The sequence below is a fragment of the Pantherophis guttatus genome, chromosome 4 (genome assembly GCF_059756535.1).
Source record: "Pantherophis guttatus breed Tessera chromosome 4, ASM5975653v1, whole genome shotgun sequence".
Classification (NCBI taxonomy): Eukaryota; Metazoa; Chordata; class Lepidosauria; order Squamata; family Colubridae; genus Pantherophis; species Pantherophis guttatus.
The window spans coordinates 79,056,212-79,082,055 of record NC_142066.1 but is presented as its reverse complement, the minus strand read 5'-3'; the positions used below and the strand labels follow the sequence as shown (position 1 = coordinate 79,082,055).

The following is a 25,844-nucleotide window of genomic DNA, read 5'->3' as shown; positions in this document are numbered from 1 at the left end:
GCTCTGAAGCCTGGTGGGCACATCTCAACCAGAGGGACCCCTCCCTCTGGGCCCAACCAGGTCTCCATAATACCCGCCAGGTCCGCTCCCCCCTTCTGTATAAGATCGTGAATGAGGGGAGCCTTATTTACCACGGACCTGGCATTGCACAGCATCAGCCGAAGGCCCAGGTCCTAAGTATCTGAGCCACCTAGTATCCGAGGGGAGCCTTGGAGACCGGGGCATGCAATAGCTCTCAAACAGCGAGTGCGCACCCCCGACACATGATATGGTCTCCTGCTCCCGCCATATCTGCCCCTCCCATCCACCGTGCTGATGGTACACCCTTCATTGGTATAGCCCTCCATCCCCTCCCCAATCCCTCATCCTGTACCCTCCAAACCGTTGCCCCGTGCCGGGCTCGGCTCTGACCTTAGTGGATTCCCCCCCATCCCCTTTGGTCGTCCCCCCAGTTCCCCTTAAAAAATTGTTAAAAGACCCCCTCCCCGAACCCTTTAAAATCTTATTAAAACACTTTCCTAAAAAACCCCACAAGCCCTTCCTCGCGCCATGCCATCTCTCAGGATTCCAAAATCTGTCATCAAGATAGGCCCTCGATAGAGTGGAAGACCAAACCTGTGAGAGGGGGGAATCTCGCAGGGCAAGGAGTTCAGACACTGAGTACATTAAATTGTCAGGGGTGAGGATAGTCCATGGTCAGGAGACCACCATGATGTTATAATACAAGGGAAAAAGTTCCAGTCCATGGCACAGGCAGCCGAATTCCATTGCCCTCTCACAGCAGTGGAGGGGGAGATATGCCATCCAACCCTCGGAAATTTCTTGGCCAACCGTCCTCTCACAAAGGCCGACCAATAAACTTTGATGGAAACCCGGGAGTGAAGGCAGCCATACACCGACTCCCACCGGCCTCGAGTCCATAGATCCAGTTCCCCATATGGATTAGGAGAAGTCAGAAAGCCCAATCCTCCAGTTCATGAGAAGGATTAGTTCAAAGTTTAGTTCAGGAGAAATCTTGCAAGGCAGGAGATTCAGAGATGGCTTGATGGAAATGGGGGAAAGTAGGAACAGCTCAGCAGGCCAGGATAGGCTGGGAAGCTATAACCATAATGAGGCCAACAAGGTCTTAACTCGGTTGAAAAAAGGAAGGAGGGGAGGGAGAAATATAGGCAGCAAGTGCCAACAGACGTTTTCCAGCCCCCTCAAATCTCTCAAAACTTCCAATTGATGGAACATAGTGCTCACCCAGTTTTGCCCGCTCCAGCTCACCATGGAGGTCTCCGGGTCTGCATGGGGTGGCCCTGCCCCCAAGGGCCAAATACCCTCCAGCCACCAGGGAAATCCACTTTTGAGGCTGCTGCCAAGAGTCCCATGTCACCTCAGTTGGTCTACAGGCCTTTAGGAAGCCGCCCTGGCACCAGCCACCATCCTCGCCGACCACCATCGCCGATGCCCTCGCCACCGCCAACACCATCGCCATTGGCCCCCCCGCGGCCATCCCCAGCCGCCCCTAGTTCAGGTTCAGGCTCGTGCATCTCTGTAAAAAGTTCCTTTCGGTAGGTAACATGCAATGCTGCACCACTCTCCAAAGTCCACAGAAGTCGTCTGTCGTATTCTGGACGAAGTTGTGGATCGTTGGTTAAAGCCAATGTGGCGAGTGGAGCTTGCAGATCACGCCTTGGACCACGACAACCTTGTCTTCCACCTCTGCCTCTGCCTCCTCTGGAGTCTGTTTCTCTGGGCTGGTACGTAATGGAAGCTGGAAATCGTTGGGGACAATCCCAGGTGGCATGTCCCACACGATTACAGATGTAGCATCTTGGCATCCTTGGAACGTAGGCTCTTCCTCGGAAGGGACGCCTCGCTAGAGCTCTTGATGCAAATGGTCCTCTCAAATGTGTAGTGGCTAGCATAAATGCCTCTTCTTCAGTTAAAATTCTGCATACATGATCCACTGTGCATTGAGGAATGGGCACTTGATTAATCTTTGTAATGGCATCTTTCCATTCATAATTCAATGAGTTAATAATAATGCTGATCATTTGAAAATCATCAATATTATAGCCTCTTTTGCCCAAATCCTTTCTCATTCCTTTCATTTTAGTTAAATGTTCTCCAATATATTCATCAGGTTTTAATCTCGAACCATGGAACTCAGACAAGAGCAAACATGTAGATTCAATTGAAACAGGTGGTAGCATGTTTCTAATTGGGCCCAAATTTGTTGGGCAGTTGCATCAGGTGGAAAAGTAACCTGCAGTTCAGTATCCATGGACATCAATAAAGTTGTGCATGCTTTAATACCCAAGTCTCTTTATGCAGGAGTCCATGGCTGGCCAGGAGGATTAAACACCATGCAATGGGTACCTTCTCTACAGAGTAAAAGTCCAACCTCACTGACCCATGCTTTATAATTTTGTCCTGAATGCTTTAATTTTGAATCACCAGCCAGTGGAACAATAGAAGATGCCTGTTGAGGAATGTACACCTGAGGTACTGGCTGTGGAAGTAAAGGCACTTGTGGTTGAAGCTGAGGTTGCTGTACTTGAACCTGTGGCTGCTGTATTCTGGCTGCCACTTGTGCATGAGCTGCCATATTAATATGGCCTGCTGGAAGCGCTGACATTTGTATTGGTTGCATTAAGTGTTGCTGTGCTCCATCTAAATTAGGAAGTTGGACAAAAATGTCATCAGTACCACCAGGGGGTGCTGATGATTGAGCCTGTGGAGACACATGTGGCATTGCAGCTGCAGACTTGATTGAGTTAGGGACATGGTTGAAAAAGTCTGATATAATTTTCTTAACTGCTGTTGCATTGTGGAGTGCATTTCAGCTTTACCTTATAAATTACTTTCGCCAGCAGATGGTGCTGCAACATTAGTTTCGGGCATTGCAAAGTCACGTGTAATCAAAGAAGGTCCAGCATCACGAGTTAAATGTGATGTGGACATTGCTTTCTGTTCTGATTTGCCTGACACAAAACCCTCCTGTGGGTGTGGCTTTGGCTTCGAAGAAGAAGGCAAAATGGAGGACTCAGGAATTTGAAAAACACCAGAGTCCCTCTTATCTGGCTTGAGCATAGAAACAAACGCTTTCACCTTGTGCAGCTCATGTTCTAAAAACTCTATTTGATCACAATAACTTCGCACAGTCTTATCATGCAGAGTTTCTTCAGGGCTTAAAGGAGAATAGTGAATTTCATCTCTCTCTCTGGGAAAAGAATGCTCGGCCGCTTGTGGAATTTTAGGTTTGGCACCAAGCCTTTCAAATTCCTGGGCTTCTTTAGTAAATTCTTTAGTAATTAACTGGGGGCTTGAAGAAACATAAGAAGGTGTCACTGACTTCAGCACGTCTTTTCAGGATAAGCTCCCCCAACAGCACCTCCAACAGCACCTTCCTCCAGTCTGGTTGCTGAAGCAAACGGTGTTTGAAAAGTTGAAGCCTGTGTAAAATTCTTTTCACTTCTTCATCAGAGAGATCAGAGAGATTTATGTCTTCAGCAGACTGTGCCCTGTATTTTGTTTTCTTTTTCTTTCTTGGCATATTTGCAGTAAATAATCAGCGTTCCGCGGTTGCCGCCTAATCTATCTGCTTAATAGCCTATTCACTTATCAGTTGAGTAACAGCCAAGGAAAACAAAATAAGTCAAACCATCCCCTGCTACCACTGTTGAAGCGTGAATCAGCCTCATTCCCCCCTGAGGAAACTGTAATTAATTAGAGGTGAATGGATCTTGTTTTCCATGGTGTATACTCTCAAAGAAAGAAAACCCGAATGTATTCTAAGAAACATTTTATTATAAAAGTAAAAAAAAAACTAGCTAACTACATCTTACCAGCAGTGATATCTCACAGACGGACAAAGGAAGTTAGAAAAGAAAGAAAGAGTGTTGACATGTGCAGTAGTCCAATGTCTCACAAGACCAGTCTTATCTCTATTATTACAGATAAGGTTCTCTGGCCAGGCTACCGTAAATCTTAGGATGGAAGCACAGCTGGCAAACACTTAACGCAGTGCCACTGCTATCTGACTTTTGAGGGCCCTGCTGTCTCTTTGACCCTTTATGGCATGCATCCTGGTCCCTCTGGTCTCTATGTGGGATACGTTCAGTTTCTCTCATTACCACCCAGAGATGATGCCTGAGTTCCAGTGGTCCGTCACTCTGTAGGTCTGGTCCTCCTGGAGTCTCGCTCTACCCTTAAGCTTAAGACTTACCAAATGGAACTGCACCTCAGCTCTGGACCCCCCTTGCCATGAGGGTGCATCCCTGAAACTGGCCTCTCTGAACCTATCCCGTAATATTTCCATAGTATTGGAGCCTGGTCCTGTGGAGTAACTCCTCTCCCCCTCCTCATCCTCCATTCATCTTCTCTCTCTTCATTCCTGAAATGGAGCTCCAGTAGGGGGAGTATTGGTGGCCTGTGTCCCCCCAGTCCCTGTTAGAACTGAACTGTGCCACCAATGTCCAGAAGAAGATGATGGAATACTGCCAGCCTCAGGAACAACTTTGCTCTCAGCCATGCCATCCTCTGGCTGGCTCTTATGTTCCTTGGGTCTTACTACAGATTCTTTAATATCCTCTCTTATCAGTGTAACCTCCAATTCCTTTTTCTTCTCCACATTTCCTGGGTCTGCCAGATCCTCTGACTGTTTGTCAATACCTTCCACCATGGCTCCCCATCGTACCGTACCTTAGCACAAAAGTTTGTAGAAGATGGCTGAGTACCAGCTTTCTCTCCACTTGCTTGGCCACACGTGTGCTGGACTGCACAAAAGACTCAAATGCGCTGCGAGGCTGATGAAATGCAAGTTTATTACAGCTACAAGCTGGCTACAAGATAAACGGAGTTCTACAGGATCAAAGTTGGCTCTGAGAGCTTCCGCCTCTCAGCACCTGGTTTTAAAGCAAGTCCACATCCACAGCTACTCAAGCCTTGTTTTGCCAATTATCACAGCTGTTTGGGGGAAGCACGCGCTTGGCCAAGACTCCCATTCTCCCCTTCCACGTTCGTGTCATCTACATGGCATTTCCATTCTCCGTCGTCAATCCCTTCAGCTGCTTAACACCCGGTGCTACCATCACTGCCCGCATTGTGATCTTACCCCACTTGAGTGCTCCACCAGACCTCCCATCCCCATCCTGGTCACAGGTTTGTGTTTCCACTGCCCAAATCCTCATTAGTTGCAATTTGTGTGTTGAGCAGCGGATGTGGCGGATGCTGCTCGACACCCTCTGGTGGATTATGCATTCTTATAAAGCAAGAATTGCAATGGCAGGGGGAGAAACTATACAACGAAGAAAAAGTATTTGAATTTCCTAGCTGTTAAGTTTGGATATGAAGAGTTTGAGTTAATACTGGTAAAAGTGTATATCCCTCCAAATACGTCCCGGTATTATAACTCCAAATACAGGATGGGTTTGGAAGTTATCCTAGACAGTATATCTGTATTGTACCCTCAATCCATAGTAGTATTATTAGGAGATTTTAATGCTAGGTTGGGTCCCTCTTTGTATGAGTTTGCCTAGAAGAAGGGAATCCCAGGGGAGTTTTTTGATAATGATCCTCAGTGGCTCTCAAGAGACCGCAAAAGTAACACTGCTGGCCTGCTCCTAGTCTCCTTAATTCTGGAAGATAAGGATAAGAATTACATGTATCCATACACATACCACTCGGTCCATTCAAGCAGTGTATTGGATCTCTTTTGTGTGTCTAGAGATAGTTGACCTCTTCTTGGAGATCATGGTATACTTTAGAGATGATAGCAATCATCAGCCTGTGAGCGTGACATTCTGAGGCTGCTCAGATTTAAGACCATATAACATGGCTGACAAATGGCTCACCAAAAAGGTAGAGATGACCCAAAATAAAAGGTTAATTTGGGCCAAAGTTGATACTAAGCAGTGGTGGGTTGCTACCGGTTTGCACCAGTTCGCGTGATCCGATAGCGATAATTTGCCATTGGTCACAATCAGTAAAGATGACTGGCTGGCCACGCCCCCGAACTGGTTCCCCGGTTGCCGCTTGCTCGCCCCACCCCCTTGCCCCGCCCAGGAGGCAGAGCAGACTGTGTGGCACTTGCGCATGCGCAGTCTGCTTTGTGGCTTGCCTGCCTTTCCATGCGGTGCCTTCCCTGCACCCCAACTGAGTTGCCTCCTCAGGTAAGCATGCAAGTCGTGCTAGCTCCCCATCCTTGTCACTTGCCACGGCCCGTCCCACTGTCTCCGCCGGGCTTGCATGCCTGGCTAATCTGCCATGACCCAGCCCCGTTCTATTCCAGGCCATGCTGCCTGTGGCATAGCTTGCTACGCCGCCACCCCCCCCCCCCGCTGGGCTCGCGATCTTACCTTCTTCCTCCCACGGCTGGTGGTAGAAGGGAAGGCAAGTCAGCACCCATGGGAAACCACTCCTCAGCCTCAGCCATGTGTTTTCATGCAATAGTTTTTCATTCCAAGCAGCCCCAGCTTGAAAACACATGTTTGGGGCCAAGGAGCGGTTCCTCGTGGGCGCTGAAAGTACCTGCCTTCAACCTGGCTGTTTCTCTGTACCAGGCTTTCTGGATGGGTCCCCAGAGCACAGTGCTGCAAAAAACTCTCTCTCTCCCTCCCAGCAAGAGCGCAGGGGAGAGAAATGGGAAGGGCTCCATGTGGTCTCCAAGTCAGTGGCTGTTGCTTCTGTCCCCTACTGCTTTTTGCCTGGGAGAGAAAAACTTCCAGAGCATTAAACAAAGGTAAAGGGGAAGCAGGGGGAGGGGGGGGAGAGAAGGAGAGAAAGAGGCTTTAATTTGCTTCACATCGGAGGCTGGAGGCTTTTTGTTTTCGTTCGCTCCGTGTTCCTCCTTCATGCAAAAAAAAAAAAAGCCCGATCTGATTTGGAGCCGAATGTTATTAGAAGCAATGCTGTCATCTTGGAACATTTCATTTCAGTCTTCAACTGGGCAATGGATTGAACCTCCTCCCCTAAAACAGATGCAATGTGGGTTGTTTGTTTTAGCAACGTGGATTGTTTTCCTAGGGCAGGGGTCTCCAACCTTGGCAACTTTAAGATTTGTGGACTTCAACTCCCACAGTTCCTCAGCCAGCTTTGCTTTGCTGGCTGAGGAACTCTGGGAGCTTTACTGGCTGAGGAATTCTGGGAGTTGAAGTCCACAAGTCTAAAAGTTCCAAGGTTGGAGACCTCTGCCCTAGACCATTTTAGGAGCAAAGTGGTGGGTTTTGCTGGCATTTAAAGAGGAAAGGAAAGGAGGGAGGAAGAGAGAGAGAGAAAAAAAGAGAGAGAAAGAAAGAAAGAGGAAGAAAGAAAGAGGAAGGAAGGAAGGGAAGGAAGGAAAGAAGAAAGGAAGAGAGAGAGAAGGAAAGAAAAAGAAAGAAGAGGAAGGAAGGAAGGAAGGAAGGAAGGAAGGAAGGAAGGAAGGAAGGAAGGAAGGAAAGACCACAAAACCTGGCACTAGACGTGGCTTCAGAAGATGCTTTGAAACAGGATCGCAATCTAGGGCTGGAAGGGACCTTGGAGGCCATCTAGTCCAACCCCCTGCTCCAACAGGAAACCTTATATCATCTAGATTGTTTTGGTGCCTCCAACAGAGAGGAAAATTGCCAGAAAGGAAAAGGAGTTTACTAGGACAAGGCTGCCATGCAGAGGAAGGTAGAATAGTCCTTGATTTATGACCACAATTGAGCCCAAAATTTTGGTTGCTAAACAAGAGCATTGTTAAGTGAGTTTCACTACATTTTACTCAATCCATGACCTCTCCTGGCTCTAACAGTCATGTGCAAGCTAGGTAGGGAAGTAAATCTGAAGGTGTGTGTAATGTTCTAAATGTACAGAAGTTATAATTAAATGTGTAGCAGAAAGTGGACTCTGGGTGTGTTTTTCCAAATGTAGTAAGTGAGGTTGAATATGTATAGTTTTAGAAGAGGTGTGTGTGTGTGTGTGTGTGTGTGTGTATGTGTACACCTACATACAGTATATATAGTAAATAATGTATCTTTTTGTGTGCCTATACACTATACTATGTAATATGTATGTACACATATGGCATATGTACATAGGATTAAATAGTATATTTTGGATGTTCAGTAGTAAATAAATAGACAGGGAAATTGTATCTCTTTGAGGCCTTTGAGGCAAGGAGAAGCCAGGCACCCTAACCATAACCCTTGACATGAGTGACGTCAAGCTGGCCACACCCACCCAGTCACATGACCACCAACTACGCCCACGCAGTCACATGACCACCAAGCCATGCCCAGAGACGTGACCATCAAGCCACGCCCATTCACATGACCACCAAGCCACGCCACACAGTCACATGACCACCAAGCTACGCCCACCAAATAAGCCACGCCCACAGAACCGGTAGTAAAAAATTTTAGAACCTACCCCTGATACTAAGGCAATATCAGACTGCCTTAAAACAGAGAATGCTACCAACTGGACTAAAACAATCCAGTCATCTACTACTGACTGATTGTCAACCTTCAACACATTATCTAATCTCCTGTAATATCCTGAAGAAACAACTAAATCTGCAACAAAAAGAGCCCGAGTGGGTAGACGCCATTGGTTTGATCCTGAATGCCAGTGGCTGAAAAAGAAATTGAAGGCATCCATTAGGCTCGCCCAGAGGAATCCTACTGCTCATATACAAGCTGAGATGTACACAAGAAGGGAATATAAAAAAATAAGTTTTGTCATTTCAATCTGGTCAGAACTCAAGTTGGCTGCCAAAAGTCATAACTCAGTAATATTTTGGCACTCTTTTGCAGGGGTCCTAAAGGAATGGAGATTTGCATTTGATATACCAATCTTTGCTGAGGACTGGGAGAATTATTATCAGAGTTTGTTTGCTTCCATGGAGCTTGTAGAGAAACTATCTTTAAGCAGTGATTTAGTAAACCCTAGAACTACTACTCCCCCTTGGCCACCAGTCTCGGAAAAGGAGATACAATCCATCCTTAAAAGCTTAAAGAGCAATAAAGCCCCAGGTGAAGATTTTTTACCAGCAGAATTATTTATGAAATTTCCCAATTGCTGGGGTCCAGTATTGGCAGGTCTTTTTACACATATAAATAACACCTTCCATATACCAGATGGGTGGACGATGGCAATAGTTGTCCCCATATATATAAAAAAGGAAATAAAAATAGTAATTATAGGCCCATCAGTCTGATTGACATTGCCGCAAAAATATGTGCTAGATTCTTTTTAAATTGAAATCTGGGTAGAAGAAAATCATATCCTTGCAGAAGAACAAGCAAGTTTTAGACAAAGCCAATCCACTATTGATAACTGCTTTGTCTTGAACCATCTAATTGCCAAATATGCCTATAAGAGGAGACCCCTGTTTAATGCTTTTATAGACCACACAGCAGCATTTGACATGGTAAATAGAGAAGTACTATGAAGTAAATCTCTTAAAATAGAACCTAGACTGCTGACTTTGATTAAAGCCCTTTACACAATTACCTGTTTGAGGGTGCAGTACGGGGTTAAAGGGGCTTGGATTAACAGGATTCACACAAATAAAGGGGTAAGGCAAGGGTGTATCCTAGCCCCATTATTATTTAGCTTATATATAAATGACTTGCCAGGGTTAATGAATGATCCCATGGTACACATGCCGATGATCCTAAATACATACTGTAATAGCTTGCTCAATGCCTGTGATGGTGAACCTATGGCATGCGTGCCACAGATGGCACACAAGCTTAGCTCCAGCGCACATGTGCGTGCTGGCCAGCTGATTTTTTGGGCCTTCTGGGTTCACCAGAAGTAGGGAAACAGGGTGTTTCCTGCCTCCGGAGGACCTTCGGGGGGGGGGCTGTTTTTCTCTTTTCCCAGGCTCCAGAACCTTTCTAGGAGTCTGGGGAGGGTGAAAATGGCCTCCCCCCACTGGAGGCCCTCTGGAGGCTGGAATATGTGTTGGCAAATGGGCCATTTTTGGCCTCCGGAAGGCCTCCAGGAGGGTGGGGAAGGCTGTTTTTGCCCTCCCCAGACTCCTAGAAAGGCTCTGGAGCCTGGGGACAGCAAAAAACGGGCCTTCCAGTCCCACCAGAAGTTGGCAAATGGGTCATTTCCAGCCTCTGAAGGGCCTCCAGTGGGGTGGGGAATGCCATTTTCACCCTCCCCAGACTCCTAGAAAGGCTCTGGAGCCTGGGGAGAGAGAAAAACGGCCCTACTGCGTGCCAGGAGCGGGGGGAGCGGGCGGGGGTCACGCGCAAATGCGCGGGGTCAGGACACATAGAATTATGGGTATGGGCATGCATGCACATGACCCCCCACCCCCGCACTCCACCCGCTCCTGGCAAGCAATGGCATAGAGCCATCACTGCTCTATGCTGATGATACGATTTTATTATTGTATTCACAAGTAGTATTATGTAGGCTATTAAAAAGATTCAGCTCTTATTGCCAGGATAACTCTCTAACCATTAGTAAATCCAAAATCATGGTGTTTGGAAAACTTCATCAGAGACATAGATGGAAATTAGGCAGTGAAGCAATTGAATAGGTTAACACCTTTGTATATTTAGGAGTAACTTTTTCCAAGACTGGATCTTGGGCTTACCATCATCAACAAAGTACAGTTAGAGCAAAAGCTTGTTTGAATTTACTGCTTAAGTTAAAGAATCATAGTTACCCAGGGTCCCTAGACCCATTAATTAAAGTATATAAACCTAAGGTTACCCCTATGCTCTTGTATGGAGCAGAAGTTTGGGGTCTATACTCAACCACAGTTGTAGAACAAACACAGTCCCAGCATTTGAGATGTATTTTGGTTGTAGATCTCTGCTGCAGCAGTTAGAGCTGAATTGGGAATCTATACAATTCATGCACTATCTAAAATTGGAGCATATAACTAATGGTACAAAGTCAATGAAATGGAGACTGATAGATCCCCAAGTTGTGTCTACTAGAGCAGATTAAATCACAATCACAAATCTCCTGGCTCACCAAACTAACAAATTTTGTAAGAAGCTGTGGCCTTCCTGTCTCTTGTGCAACAGGAGAACAATTTGAAAAAAGAGCTGCCCAAAGAATCAAGGATATAGAAACACAAAATGACATAGCTATCCTTCGTCAGGTGAGTAACTTGGAATTGCTGAGCAAATACAAACGTACTTTTCAAATAGACAGCTATTTGAAGTTACAACTGCCAAAACATCTTAGGGAGATATTTATGCAAGCGAGATTTGAATAGCTCGACACAATGGTCAGATACGGGAAATTCCATTCTATACCCTGTAATGGACATCTCTGCATTTGTGGAGTGGAAGAGGTAGAAGACCTGGCTCACATCCTATTCGATTGTTGCCTCTATAAGAGGGTGAGAGACAGGTACCTTGGTCTATATACCAAACAAATGACCCATATCAAAACAACTTACCTTATGTGCAACCAGAATCTGAAAATAACATTTAACACAGCACAGTACTTAAGCAAAATGGTTCAGTTGAGATCTCCATATGTGTGACTGATTGGGATAGATTGCAGAGGTGACAACAAAATATAATTTTAACTATATCTTAAATCATTGAATTCTATTCCAATTTCATTTTAGACTGTATTTTATTCCAATTTCATTTTAAATTATATCTTATTCCAATTTCATTTTAAATTGTATTTTATCCAATTCCATTTTAAATTGCTTTAATCAAATTTTAGTAATAATTTGTTTCTGGAACTTTGCACTTTTTTTTTTTTTTCATGTGTAGCAAAGCAGGAATATAATTTATTCATTTTGAAAAGCATTTTATTTTCTAAGAAGTTTGACAGTATTTTCTTAGTATATCCCCAGTGCATATTTAAAGAAATTCTTACCCAATTCAATGGTAACCCTTTCTTCATTTGCTTCCATGAAGGCATTAGATGATGTTTGATATTGCTCTCATAGAACAGGAACATTTATACACCCTTCATAGATTTAACATAATGCACAAACCAAAGATCTCAAGTTTCTGGAACTTTGCACTTTGATATGGCCCAAGGGCTAATCAATAAAGTAAATGCTAAATATTGTCTCCCCCAAAGAAGTCAATTTCCAATGCTTTAGAGAATTAGGAAGGAGACAACTTACATGGGAAAGTATGGTACTTATTTGTTTTACATACATGTAGCTTGTACAGGCCCATCATTGCACCTTTAGAATAGACAATATACAAAATCCAGGAAAATACTGCAAAGTAATAATCAAAAGAAAAGGAGAAAGGGAAATCTGTGTAAAACTAGTTTACACAGCAATTGCTAAAAGCTCTCCAAACCTTTCTATCCTTGCAAAGCCTCTTTACTTATACCATATCCGTGCATTTATACATTACATTTTGTACTTTAAATGTCTATATTCTTCATATATAGCATGTTTTCCCATGAACAAAATTTATTAATATGTTAATAGTAAAGGCTTTTTAATAACATTTGTTAATCAGAAAAGGTACTACCAAATTCCTGATTTCAAACCTAATCAAGACTTCTTGATCTTCTTCTCCATCCATTCAGTCTTCCTTCATATACTTGTTCTATGATGTTATTTATTGCAAATATAACTGGAGCAATCAGTACTGAAGAAAGTTAGCACCCACTCCTCATAGAAGAATGAAATATTTTAGAAAATATTAAAAAGGCAGAATATTATATTTTCCCTAAAAGAGAAACATGTTTCTAAAGACAGAAACTCAGAGCCTCAGTTCTCTGCCCCAACTAAGGGGCCAACTTTTAGAAATGCAGATTTGGTAATCCAGCATCTAGGATTAATTATATTTGTTAAACAAGATTAAAAACCCCAACTCATTGCCGGCCTTCGTGAGACAAACTAATTGAATTCAAATAACAAAATACATAAAACAAGCCTCTAAATTACAAAATGCTGTAGAACAAACTGTATAAAATCCATGTGCTAATCAAACCAGGTGGTCAGCTACCCAGAATCACACATGCTTAATGGTTCTGCTTCACAATTAAACCATTTTTCCAATCAGCCTCCATTTTTCCAGTGTCTTTCTCCCCATTTGGAACTGAACCCAGATGGACATTTCTTCCAACAATATGAAACCCCCAAGATGGTGTAGCAACCATGATTCTTGATAGAAGTTCTCAATTACATACCTGTTATAGGTACAAAATTAGCAGTAGGTTAGGATATGGATCAAAAAGCAACTTTTTCATTTTTTAAAAAAATAAGCATTTTTCATATAGAGTAAGCACTTCAGTTGTACATATACACTTCATGACATGTTACAGAAATGAATACAGATCACTTAGCATCTGTTTGAACTTACAAAAGACCTCTCCAGATGTATTTACAGTTCTGATGCCCTTCTCCCCCACACACACACCTTGCATACATGTGATCTCATTTGGGATGTTTGGCAACCAGCTTGCATTTACAGCCATTTGCAGCATGCTTCAGTCACATGACCATGGTTTTTGCTTCACAACAGCAACATTTGCTTAATGATTGCCATAAAATATTCATAAAATTGGGTGCAGTCATGTAGTAACTAACTTAACAACCACCACAACTTACTATTATAGTTCCAGGTTCAATTACAGCGCCAAAGTATTTAATTATTTCATTTCCATAACCCACTCAGGTGAGCTTAGAGCTTGAAAAAATAACTGCGGACAAATAAATTGGTCTCAGATACAAATAGTTCAATGACAGTTCTTTTAGAGTAGCAAATAAGCATTAAGTGCTTGTATTATTTATTCTTTTGGAATGGTTATAAAGTTTTCTAAATTAATTATTGCTTTTCTTTTAGAGGAGGAAAAATGTGTGGTTGTCATTATAAAACCTGATGCTGTTGCAGAAGGAAAAGTTGAAGAAATAAAGCAATTGGTGAGCATAAAAACACACACATAATTCCATTTCAATTTTAAATGAGAATAGAAGGAATTTGCTAAGCTGAATCCATAAAATTCATGAGTTCCCTGAGCTGAGCAGAAGACACATTGTTATGACAGTTTAGTGTGAGCCATGCCAAGGCTTTTTAAGAGTCCAAGTAAACTGTCTTACATGGCAGGTGCTGCTCTTAGATGCATCACTGAATGACTATGACATGGATGAGACACCTACAAATGGGTTAGGGCTTTGATCATACAGGGATTCATTTTATTTATTGGCTCTTCTTACCACCACCACCACTCAGGTCAACAAATCCCCTTCTCTACAGTAAAAAGGATATTTGATTAGCAATGCCCTTTCTTAATAGGGTAGTCCAATTCATACACACTGGATACCCTAATATCTGGATTGTTTTTATATGCTTTCTGTGGTGCTACCATCCGTATGGTTTAGAAGCTATTATTATATAGAATGCAGCAGCCAGATTGCTCAAATAAGCACTTTATTATGCACCTATTAGTGTTGAAGTTCCTGCATTGGCTGCTTATTGGCTATTGAACCAAGTCAAGGTTTTTCTAATGGGATTCAAAATTCTAACCATTATGTTGCCTGTTAAATCTAACAGGCCTGTAAAGTACTAAGCTCATTGGAAAAGTCATTATTGCGACTTGCTGCCAGATGTGACAGCTGCTTTTTGGGAATGCTCTTCTCTCTGACATTCAGGTGATAGCAGCCTTGATGTGTTTTGGCAGCTCCTAAAGTGCAGTATTGTTTAAGATAATTTTTGTTACGGACTGCAGTAAAGATATTGAATAAATAAGGTAATTAATAAGTCATATATAAGGGACGATAACAGAATGTGCCTCAACTTGTTTGGCTTTGAATAACTATGATCTGATTAATATTTATCTGAAAGACTACCTAGAAATTGTGAACTGTAGACTAGAAAAAACAGAAGCTGGAAGAACAAAATGATAAATCACTTCAATTTAGTGGTTTAAAAACATGTAAATCAAGGGAAACTTTATCTTTAAAAGTGAAGTGTTCATGAAAGTCTGCATAACAACACATACAAACCACTTATGTAAAATAAAGTTTTAGGACTAAAACCAGAGGTGAAATGTTACCGATTCTCTCCGGTTCAGGTGAACCGGTAGCAATAAAAACTAATGGTTCGGTTGAACCAGTAATTAAAAAAAGCTACGATCTGACAATCACCTGTGCCATGCGGTTTAGCAAAGCTAAACTACGCACCACAGCTGATCTCCCCACCCCCCATTGTTCTACTTACCTTCCCAAGCCTCCTTTTGGTGCATAGTCCTTTTACTGTGCATGCGCGTGCATGCAGTATGTACCAAAAGGAGGCTTGGGAAGATAAGTAGAACAGCGAGGGGGGGGGATTAGCTCTGGCGTGCAGTTTAGCTTTGCTAGAAGCCAGGAAATCCTGCTTTCTAGCAAAGCTAAGGAAATCCTGCTTTCTAGCAAAGCTAAACCACGCGACACAAGTGATTGTCAGATCATAGCTTTTTTTAACTACTGTTTTGACTGAACCGGTAGCTTTTAAAATGTGCAGCACGCATTCGGTGTGCACTGTGCATGTGCATTTAATGCTCACTTGGCGCACAGTGCACATGCGCAACCAGTGAACCGGTAGCAAACCAGTTCAGATTTCACCCCTAGCTAAAACTATATGATGGATTAAATACTTACCAGGTAAGTATAGTATACTTAGCATACATAGTATACCATAAAAGCTTATTGAGTGCTGGAAAGACCAAACTGGCCTACAAAAAAGGAAGAGTACAAAAGAGACCTGGCAAGCAAAGTATTACATGGTCAATGTATTAAAAAAATAGCAATCCAAGCAGATAATAACAAGATATGAAAAAGGCTAAGAGCAGGAAAATTGAAGTAAGAGACAGAGATTTCTGGATGCACAAGATCAAGCCTTAAGAACAAATGCACACAAAGCCAGAATTGAAAAGACAGCAACAATGCAAATGCCACCTGTGCAAAGAAGCTGAAGAAGCAATAGACCACCTAGTTAGCTACTGTAAGAAAATCGCACATACTGATTAAAATTAATGACAAAGTAGTAACGATAATGATAAATAATGATAAAGTAGTAACAATGATGCATTAGAAGATCTGCCAGAAATAGCAATAGCAATAGGACTTAGATTATATCATAAGAAGGAAGGGAGGAAAGGAATAATTATAGAACATTTCAGTACAGGCTAAGAACGAACCTCGCACTTAAGCCCACTCAACACTGAAAAATTTAAAATTGGACAATTTAAATGATCTACTAGAACTTAACATTTTTAAATTAGACAATTTTTAACTGTTAGAACTTTAAATTTTTAGCTAGAGTTTCCCCCCAAATTTGAAATTTTAAATGATTTTTTAGAATATTAAAATTCTAAATTGGACATTTTTCTCTTTAAAAAATTTATGGTAAAACCTTCAACACTTTCATTTTCAATTTTTTTTTTAAACCACTCATGGAAAAAGAAACTGATGCTATTGTGATCTGCAGAACATATTCTATGTATACACTTATGCTCATAGAATACCCAAACTATATATGTACCAAATGTAAACTAATCAAGCTACTAGAAGAAAAAGTAAAGGGTCTAGAGTAGGGGTGTCAAACTCAATTTCATTGAGGGCCCCATCAGAGTTGTGTTTGACCTCGGGGGCCGGGGTGGGCATGTCCAGGGTAGGTGTGGCCAGCTTGACATTACTTGTGTGAGGGGCGTCTGTTGTGGCCCGAGCACTCTGCCAGTGAAAACAGGCTCCTGAGCTCCATTTTCAGCTGTGATGGCCTCCTGCCACCCTCTGCCAGTAAAAATGAGCTCTGTTTTCACTGGCAGAGGGCAGCAGGAGGCCGTTGCAGCTGAAAATGGAGCTTGGAAGAGCTGGAGAGGTCTTCCTGAGCTCCATTTTCACTGGCAGAGACACCACGGGCCAGTTCTTTGCTGTTTCTAGCATGGCCCCACAAGCCAGATCTAAGCACCCCATGGGCTAGATCCGGCCCCCAGGCCTTGAGTTTGACATCCTTGGTCTAGAGGAAACTCTAACCACTCTGAAACTCAACCTACAAAATGAGAAATCCCAAACCTTGCAAGAATAATATGCCCAAATTGAACATAATAATGATCAAACAACTTCTAAAAGAATTGAGGAAGTTAGAGGAAGAAGAAGACAGATGGAAACATGTCACTCACAGAAAAAAACACAAACCTAACACAAAACCCCTGTCCAACCCAACCTACTCTGATGAAGAAAGTCAAGGACTTAGCTGCACAAGTAGTTTTTTCAACTGTACTTCCAATGAAAGGACAACATCCAGTAAGAGAACAAAGAATTCTAGAAGTGAACCACTGGCTAAAGGGTTAGTATAAATACACAAAGTCTGAGGAACAAACAGGGTGAACTTGAACTGTTAATACATGAAGGTAGATATGATATAGTTGGAATAACAGAAACTTGGTGGGATGAAACCCATGACTGGAACATACTGATAGAAGGATACAAACTGTTCAAAAAACCCAGACCCCATAAAAGAGGAGGTGGAGTTGCACTGTATGTAAAGGACCATTATATTGCTACAGAAATGCATGAAACCAAAGACGAAAACCTCCTAGAATGCATATGGGTCAATATAAAAGAAAAAAAGAATGACATGGCCATAGGTGTATACTATAGGGCACCCAATCAAGCAGAAAAAATAGATATCCTTTTTGCTAACCAACTAACAAATATATGTAAGAAACACACTACAATAGTAATGGGGGACTTCAATTATGCTGATATCAATTGGAAGATTAATTCTGCACCAAGTAAGAAATCAAATAAGTTCCTAGCCACCCTAGCTGACAACTTTGTTATCCAAAAGATAGTGGAGGGAACTAGCGAGACAGTCATATACTAGACTTAATTCTTACAAACAGAAAAGAAGTTGAAACTGCGGGAACCTTGGGTGAGAGTGAGCAATAGAAAATAATGATATCAGAGTCTTAGATTTTAAAAGAGCTGATTTTAATAAACTCAGAGAGAACTTGGAAAAGATTCCTTGGATGAAAATCCTAAAATAACTCAAGAATCTGAGGAAACTCTGAAAAATATGATCAGAAAAGCCCAGTCCAACACAATACCACTGAAAAAGAAATACAAGAAATCCAAGAAGAAACCACCATGACTGCACAAAGATCTCTCTGATAAACTGAAAGACAAAAGGGACAAGTGCAAAAAATGGGAACATGTTCTGCCCCAGCTACGGACCCCAAAGAATGCAGCACACACAAAGTCCGTACAAACCTTAATTTAATAATTAAAGACTACTAATGAGCTTTCTTAGTAGTTATTCAAACACAAATACAATAAATCAATCTTTTCTGAACAAGGGCTGTTAATTTAACTTCATTAACAGCCAACAAGAATTCAAAGAACAATAACTCAGTTCTGAGGCACAGTATTTCAGATAACCATAATCTTACTGTGGTTGGCAGAATGCCCAGAAGCAATTTGCAGGAAAACTGATAAGAGAAAAACAAGAGCCGAAATCAAACGTTTCTGTAATGAGGCTCAAAGGAATGTGAATGAAGTTGTTTCCTGCAAATTGCATCAGTCATCATCCTTCCTTAAATAGGCTAGGGGAGTGGCCAATTAGCGCCAAGCCTTACTCTTGAAGAGACCTCCTCCTGAGGAGCCATTCCTGCCTTTTCACAGCTGTGTGCGCTCGTGCATCGAGAAGAGCTCCTCCTCTTCTTCCTCTTCACTTATAGGAGCTTCTGGAGGTTCTGAAGGCCCTTGCTGAATCCCCGCCTCTGGCACCACATCTTCTCCAGCCTCCTCATTGTCCAATTCAAGGGCCAACTGCACAGGCTGCTGGCACAGCACCACACCAGCCTCCTCGCTGTTGGAATCAGCTACTAACTGCACAGGCCACTGACGGGCCACAACACTATCCCTCACCACAGGGCCCTTCCCCCAAGTCTGTTGATCTGGATGCAGTCGGGATGGGAACTGCTCATGAAAGGTGTGTACAAGATCTGGAGCATGAACAGAGGTCACATCCTCCCATGTGAAGTCCTCTGGCCCATACCCCTTCCACTCGATGAGGTATTGGAACCGACCCTTCATCCACCGGGAGTCTCGAATGCTAGCGACCTCATACTGAGTGATTCATCTCTGTCACGGGGCACCGGCTGGGGACGGTCAAGTTGGCAGAGCGGACAGGTAGGCTGTTCGGGAACCAGGAGGGATCGATGAAACACAGGGTGTATCCTAAAAGACCGAGGCAGGGTCAGGCAGTAGGCCACTGGATTGATGACCGCCTCCACAGGAAAAGGCCCAGTGTAACGATGGTCTAGTTTTCTGACTGGCCGGTCTGAGGGGAGATGCTTCGTTGACAGCCACATGCGATTTCCCACAGCCAACAGTGGTGTTGCCTGCCAAGAGCGGTCTGCGACCCTTTTATAATCTTCCTTGGCCTTGTCGAGATATCGTTTCACCAGTTGGTGAACAGCCTGTAACTCAGTCAAGAATTCATCCGCTGCTGGAACCAGGGAGTCAAGGGACGTGAGCAGGAAGAAATGTGGATGATAGCCCAGAATGGCTAAGAAAGGAGTGGTTTGAGTGGAGGTGTGCTGGGAATTATTAAAAGCAAACTCCGCGACTGCTAAGTATTCTGTCCAATTGTCCTGTTGCTGATTGACAAAGCAGCGCAGATATTGCTCTAATATTCTAATGACTTTTTCAGTCCCGCTGTCAGTTTCGGGATGATGAGCCAACGACAAGCAGATCTTGATATCTAAGGCCATCATCAGCCCTTTCCAAAACTGGGCGGTGAACTGGGTCCCTCGGTCTGACATGACCCTATCTGGTAGGCTGTGTAGCTGAAAGACATGTTGGATGAACATGTGGGTGGTGGTGCGAGCTGTCGACAATCCTTGATAGAGAATGAAATGCGCCATCTTCGTCAACATATCCACCACTACGAATATGGTCGTGAAACCAGAAGACCGGGGCAAATCCATTAGAAAGTCCATCGAGATGACACCGCAGGATCTCTCTGGTGTCGGCAAGGGCTGAAGCAGTCCTGGGGGAGCACCCGCGGCCGACTTGGCCTGTTGACAACGGACACAGGATGTCACATATGTCTGGACATCATGAGACGAGGCCACCAGAAGGTTCGTGACACTAGGTTAAGGGGTTTAAACAGACCAAAATGTCCCACCGCAGGGTTGTCCTGGCACTGGGACAATATAAGATCCCAAAGTGACCCCAATGGTACATAAAGTCTCTCCTGGTACCTCAAGAGGTTGTCAGTAAATGTCCAGGGAGAGTTGGACCCTACTTCATGCTTCCGAAGATCGACATAGGCGTCCTGCTGTTGTGCCTCCCAGATCTGAACCCATAGGTTGACAGGTTGGCAGTGAACGATTCTACTGGAAGAATTGTCCGAGGCGGAAGCCGGTCCTCAATTTGAGCATATTCAGGTTTCCTCGAGAGCGCATCTGCTCATTGATTGCACCCACTCAGTATGTCACCTTGAAGTTGAAGTGGGTAAAAAAGAAGGACCACCGGATCTGTCATTAATCAAGAAGATTGAGTTTCCGTGCAGTCTGCAGAAACTCCAGATTTTTGTGGTCCGTCCAGACTTCCACTTGATGTCGGGCCTCCTTGAGGTGATGTCTCCAGGTCTTGAACGCGGTCTTAATGGCCAGTAGTTCTTTTTCCCAGATGGTATAATTGCGCTTGGAAGGATTCAATTTCTGGGAATAGTATGTGCAAGGGAAAAGAGTACCACCAGCCGTGTGAGCCTGGAGTAACACCGCTCCGACCATGATATCCGACATGTCCGCTTCCACCACAAACTGATGGTGACGGTCAAGATGCTTCAGAATCGGCTCTTTCATGAAGGCCTGCTTTAAGGCCAGGAATGCCTGCTGCTCAGGGATGTCCCACCGGAACGGGACTTTCTTCTGCAGGAGCCGAGTGAGGGGTGCAGTCAAAGTGGTGAAGCCAGGGATGAATGTCCGGTAATAATTGGCGAACCCGAGGAGTCGTTCGACATCTTTCACCTGACGAGGAGGTTGCCAACTTCTCAACGCCTCGACCTTGCTCCAATCCATTACTATGCCCTTGGGAGAAATGTGATGGCCCAAGAAGTTGATGGTCGTCTGGTAGAATTGGCATTTTTCCAGCTTCGCATATAACTGGTGTTCCCGAAGCCGTTGCAAGACCAGGTGGAGATGTTGGAGATGACTTTTCCGGGATGTCGAGTAAATCAAGATGTCACCTAGATAAACCACAACAAATTGGTCCAAAAGATCCCAAAAAATGTCATTCATAAAATGCTGGAAGACAGTGGGAGCATTGGGTAATCCAAACGCCATGACTGTGTATTCAAAATGGCCATACCTGGTGCCAAACGCTGTCTTCGACTCATCCCCTTCTCATACCCGTACCAGATTGTAGGCACTGCAAATCTGGTAAACACAGTAGCCCCCCAGAGTCTCTCTAAGAGTTCAGGAATCAAGGGCAAAGGATACCGGTTACGTACCATAATGGGGTTCAGCTTATGATAATTGCAACACAGACGCAAGTCTCTGGTTTTATTTTTGACAAAGAGGACCGGAGCAGACAAGGCGATGATGAGGGCTGAGTAAAACCCCGGGCCAGGTTTTTATCCACAAATTCCCTTATTGCGGCCAATTCAGGGTCCAACATAGAATACAACTGCTCTGCAGGGAGCGGTGCGTTTGGAATTAAGTCAATGGGACAATTGTACGACTGGTGCGGGGGCAATTGATCCGCCTCTTTCTCACTAAAAACATCCACAAAGTCCGAGAGGTTGGCCGGCAAAGATACCGCAGGTGGACCCTGCACCTGGCCTGCGCAGGCTTGGCAAGTATGATCCACACATTGCAGGCTCAGAAACGACATGAAATTCTGGAGCCAAAGGATGTGTGGGTCATGAGTCCGAAGCCAAGCCAGCCCCAGAACCAAAGGGAAATGTAATCCAGACGTGACATAAAATTGGATGGCCTCCTCATGCTTACCGATGGTCAGATGCACAGGTTGAGTGGCGGCCTTAATCGGCCCAGGCAGAAGCACCCAACCATCAATGGTCTCCATGACCATGGGAGGATCCACTGGACACAGAGGAATGGCAAAGTGATTGGCAAATGCCTCATTCATGAAATTGGTTGTTGCGCTGGAGTCCACCAAGGCATGAGCCGGAATCCCTTGGGGGTTATTGGCAGTGAAGACTTTGGTGTTCAAAATCAAATGACGAGGGGGTCCGGAATCCACGTCTGCAGGGCATGAGCCAGTGTTGGTACGTGCCCGACCCAGGGTCTCCCCTAGATCGGGCTCTGGCCATTTCCCAACAAGATAGGCTGTGACTGTGGTGCAGGGCCAGGAGCCGAAGCCCCGCATCGCTTCTTGGGGCAAGAGGCAGCAAAGTGTCCAGGCTCCCCACAATATAAGCACAACCCCCCTGCCCATCATCTGTCCTTCTCAGCTATGGACAAGCGGGGTCTTGCTGCACCGAGTTCCATGGGCTCGTCCCCTGGAGCTGGAGTCTCACATACAACTGGGTTCACATGGGATTCCTGATGGGCATGACGAGGGACCTGCTGCTGTAACCTTGCATCAATTCTGAGGCACAGACAAACCAGCTCATTAAGAGTCGGAGGAATACCTACTCTAACCAACTCATCCTGTAATGCCTCCGACAAGCTCTCTTGGAATACATCCAAAAGTGCTGCCTCATTCCAGGCCGAATCCTGGCTTAGCAAACGTAATTCACTAATGTATTCCTATAGGGGTAGCCAGCCTTGCTTCAAGGACTTCAACCGTCTGGTGGATGTTTGTGCTTTGATAGGATCCTCGTACATTTGCTCCAAGTGCTCACAAACCCCCTGAGTAATTAAGCAACAAACTGTTCTGGACCAACAGGGGCATGTCCCAACAAGCTGCAGAGCTGGAGAGCAGGCTGATAATGAATCTGACTTTATCTTGGTCATTGGGAAAATCCTCAGCTCGCAAACTCATGAATAAATTGCACTGTCCAAGAAAAGCTGGGAACATTTCCAAATTACCAGCAAACTTATCTGGCACAACTACTGGGCAGTTTCTCGGAGGAGGAGGAGGAGGAGGAGGAGGAGGAGGAGGAGGAGGAGATGAAGCCATTTGGGCTTGAAGCTGAGCCAGCTGGGCAGCCATCAAAGCTAACTGCTGCCAAAGCTGCGCATTCTCTTCATTCAGCTGCTCCATCTTAATCAAGATTTGTGTGTGTGTTTTTAGGCAGGAAACAAACTGTTCTGCCCCAGCTATGGACCCCAAAGAACGCAGCACACACAAAGTCCATGCAAACCTTAATTTAATAATTAAAGACTACTAATGAGCTTTCTTAGTAGTTGTTCAAACACAAGTACAATAAATCAGTCTTTTCTGAACAAGGACTGTTAATTTAATTTCATTAACAGCCAACAAGAATTCAAAGAATAATAACTGAGTTCTGAGGCACAGTATTTCAGATAACCATAATCTTACTGCGGTTGGCAGAATGCCCAGAAGCAATTTGCAGGAAAACTGAAGAGAAAAACGAGCCAAAATCAAACGTTTCTGTAATCAAGACTCGAAGGAATGTGAACGAAGTTGTTTCCTGCAAATCACATCAGTCATCGTCCTTCCTTAAATAGGCTAGGGGAGTGGCCAATTAGCCCCAAGCCTTACTCTCGAGGAGACAGCGTTCCAGAAAACCCCCCACTCCTAGTAAAGACGTGGAAGCAAGCATTTTCCAAAGTCCTTTTTACTAACAAAGGCAAACTGGCACATCTGGGAAAACATGAATCTGAAAAGCCCGGATTTTCCTTCAGTAAGTCAAAGCTCCCAAAACCATCCCCTTTTCCACCCAGTCGGTCACATGCTCCAATCAACATGCGTTCCATCCCGATCCAGCCCCCTGACAACTCCTTCTCCAGATGCGGGATCGCCCTGACCTTGACCGACAAAAAGAATGCTATTATGTCTACTGACCCCCTCTCCTACTTTCCCACACATGAGAAGGTGGCAGCATTGGAGCTTCCGGCCTAATATGGCTTCCAAAGCTGACAGGCATCCCCCCCCTGCAAAAAGAACCACCTCCTCCAGACAAAACACAAAAGAAGGGTTAACGCCTAGCACCAATCCCTTTAACCACCTCTCCCCCCACCAGGAAGACCTTTTGGTTTGTCAGGAAATTTGTTGTGAAACTGTTTCACGATTCAGCATTTACATCCCAACTCTTAACTCAAGTAGCTTCAGCCAAAGGGTAGCCTTTCCAATGCACCAAATATTGTAATCGACCCCTGTAGAGTCTAGAATCCAGGATTTTCTTCACCTCATAATAAGTCTCCCCTTGCACTACTAACGGAGGGGGTGGAGCAGCCAGCAAGGGTCGTAGGTTAGAGTCTCTGACCAGTTTCAACAAGCTGCTGTGAAAAACAGGGTGTACTTTCCCTAATATGTGAGGGAGCCTAAGTTGGACAGTCACTGGGTTAATGATTTTCACTATAGGGAAGGGACCTATGAATTTGGGCCCAAACTTCTTGCTGGGTACCCATAATCTTAGGTACTTGGTTGACAAATACACCTTATCGCCTATTTGGAACGGTGGTTGAAGGGACCGGCATTTGTCGGCCTGGGCCTTATATCATTCCACTGACTCCGCTAAAGCTTTTTTTGTGTTCTCCCAACCCTTTTTCAACGAGGTCATCCATTCCATTAGGGACATAGACGTAGGTGGCTCTGTAGGCAACTCAGGCATTGGCACAAAATCCATGCCTGTAGTTATCTGAAAAGGAGTCAACCCAGTACTGCTGTGTACTGCATTATTATAAGCCACTTCAGTGAATGGCAGCAAGTCCGTCCAGTTCTCCTGTTGATAATTTACATAACACCTAATGTATTGCTCCACCATTGAGTTCAATTTTTCAGCTGATCCGTTAGTCAATGGGTGAAAAGTTGAGCTAAGTCCTTGGGACAACCCAGTGGATTGCAGAAACTCCCTCCAGAACTTAGCGGTAAATTGGACCCTGCGGTCCAATATTATTCTCTTAGGGACTCCATGTAGCCCTGTAGATGTGCTTCACAAACAGCTTTGCCAGTTTCTTGGCCAATGGTAGTCCGCGGCAGGCAGTGAAGTGTGCTTGCTTGAAGAATAAATCAATGACAGTCCAAATAACTCAGTTACCCCCACTGTCGGGGAGCTCAGCTATGAAATCCATCGCAATCTCCTCCCAGGGCTTGGTGGGTTCGGCCACAGCCTGGAGAAGTCCAGGGGGCTTCCCTGGTCAGGACTTCATGGTGGTGCAGGTGGCACAGCTCCTCACATAGTCTTCCACATCCGCTTTCATCTTTGGCTATCAGAATTGTCTCCTAGTCAAATGGAGGGTTTTTAAAAACCCAAGGTGGCCCCCTAGTCGAGAGTCATGACTCCTCTTCAGCATTAGGAGCTGCAGGCTGTGGAGCATGTAAAGTTTACTCCCCTTCCATGCCAACTCGTCCCTTAGGGTTAGGTCTGCTTGGTTTTCCTTGAACCAGGAGTCAGTGGAGAGCGCCACTTTTAGCTCCACTGTCAACTTGTCTTCAGGGAGATTGGAACCCTGGTGCATTTGTGCTCGGGTGCGGGCTTGGCTGGCTGGCTCAATTTCCGAGATCATGGCATGAACTGTCTCTTCTCGTCGGCTGTCAAACTGGGGCTTATGGGAGAGAGCATCAGCCAGAAGGTTTTTACCCCCCCGGGATGTATTTCAGGTTAAAGTTAAAGTATTTGAAATATTGAACCCAATGAACCTGCTTGGGAGAAAGTTTCCTCAGGGTCTTCAGTGCCTCGAGATTTTGTGGTCAGTCCAAACTTCAAAAGGTTCCTCAACCCCCTCCAGGAAGTGTCTCCAGGATAGGAGAGCCCATTGTACTGCAAATGTCTCTTTCTACCACACCG

The 25,844-nt window shown here is 44.4% G+C and overlaps 1 protein-coding gene across 8 annotated transcripts in view; it reads left to right on the top strand.

The window, feature by feature from the left end:
* Positions 1–25,844, top strand: part of NME8 (NME/NM23 family member 8) — a 318,092-nt gene that overhangs the window by 213,610 nt on the left and 78,638 nt on the right. For all 8 annotated transcript variants that reach the window (XM_087892436.1, XM_060686126.2, XM_087892434.1 and 5 more), the window contains one exon: positions 13,761–13,837. In XM_087892436.1, coding sequence (XP_087748562.1) covers positions 13,761–13,837 — 77 coding nt within the window. The remainder of the gene's footprint in view (positions 1–13,760; positions 13,838–25,844) is intronic.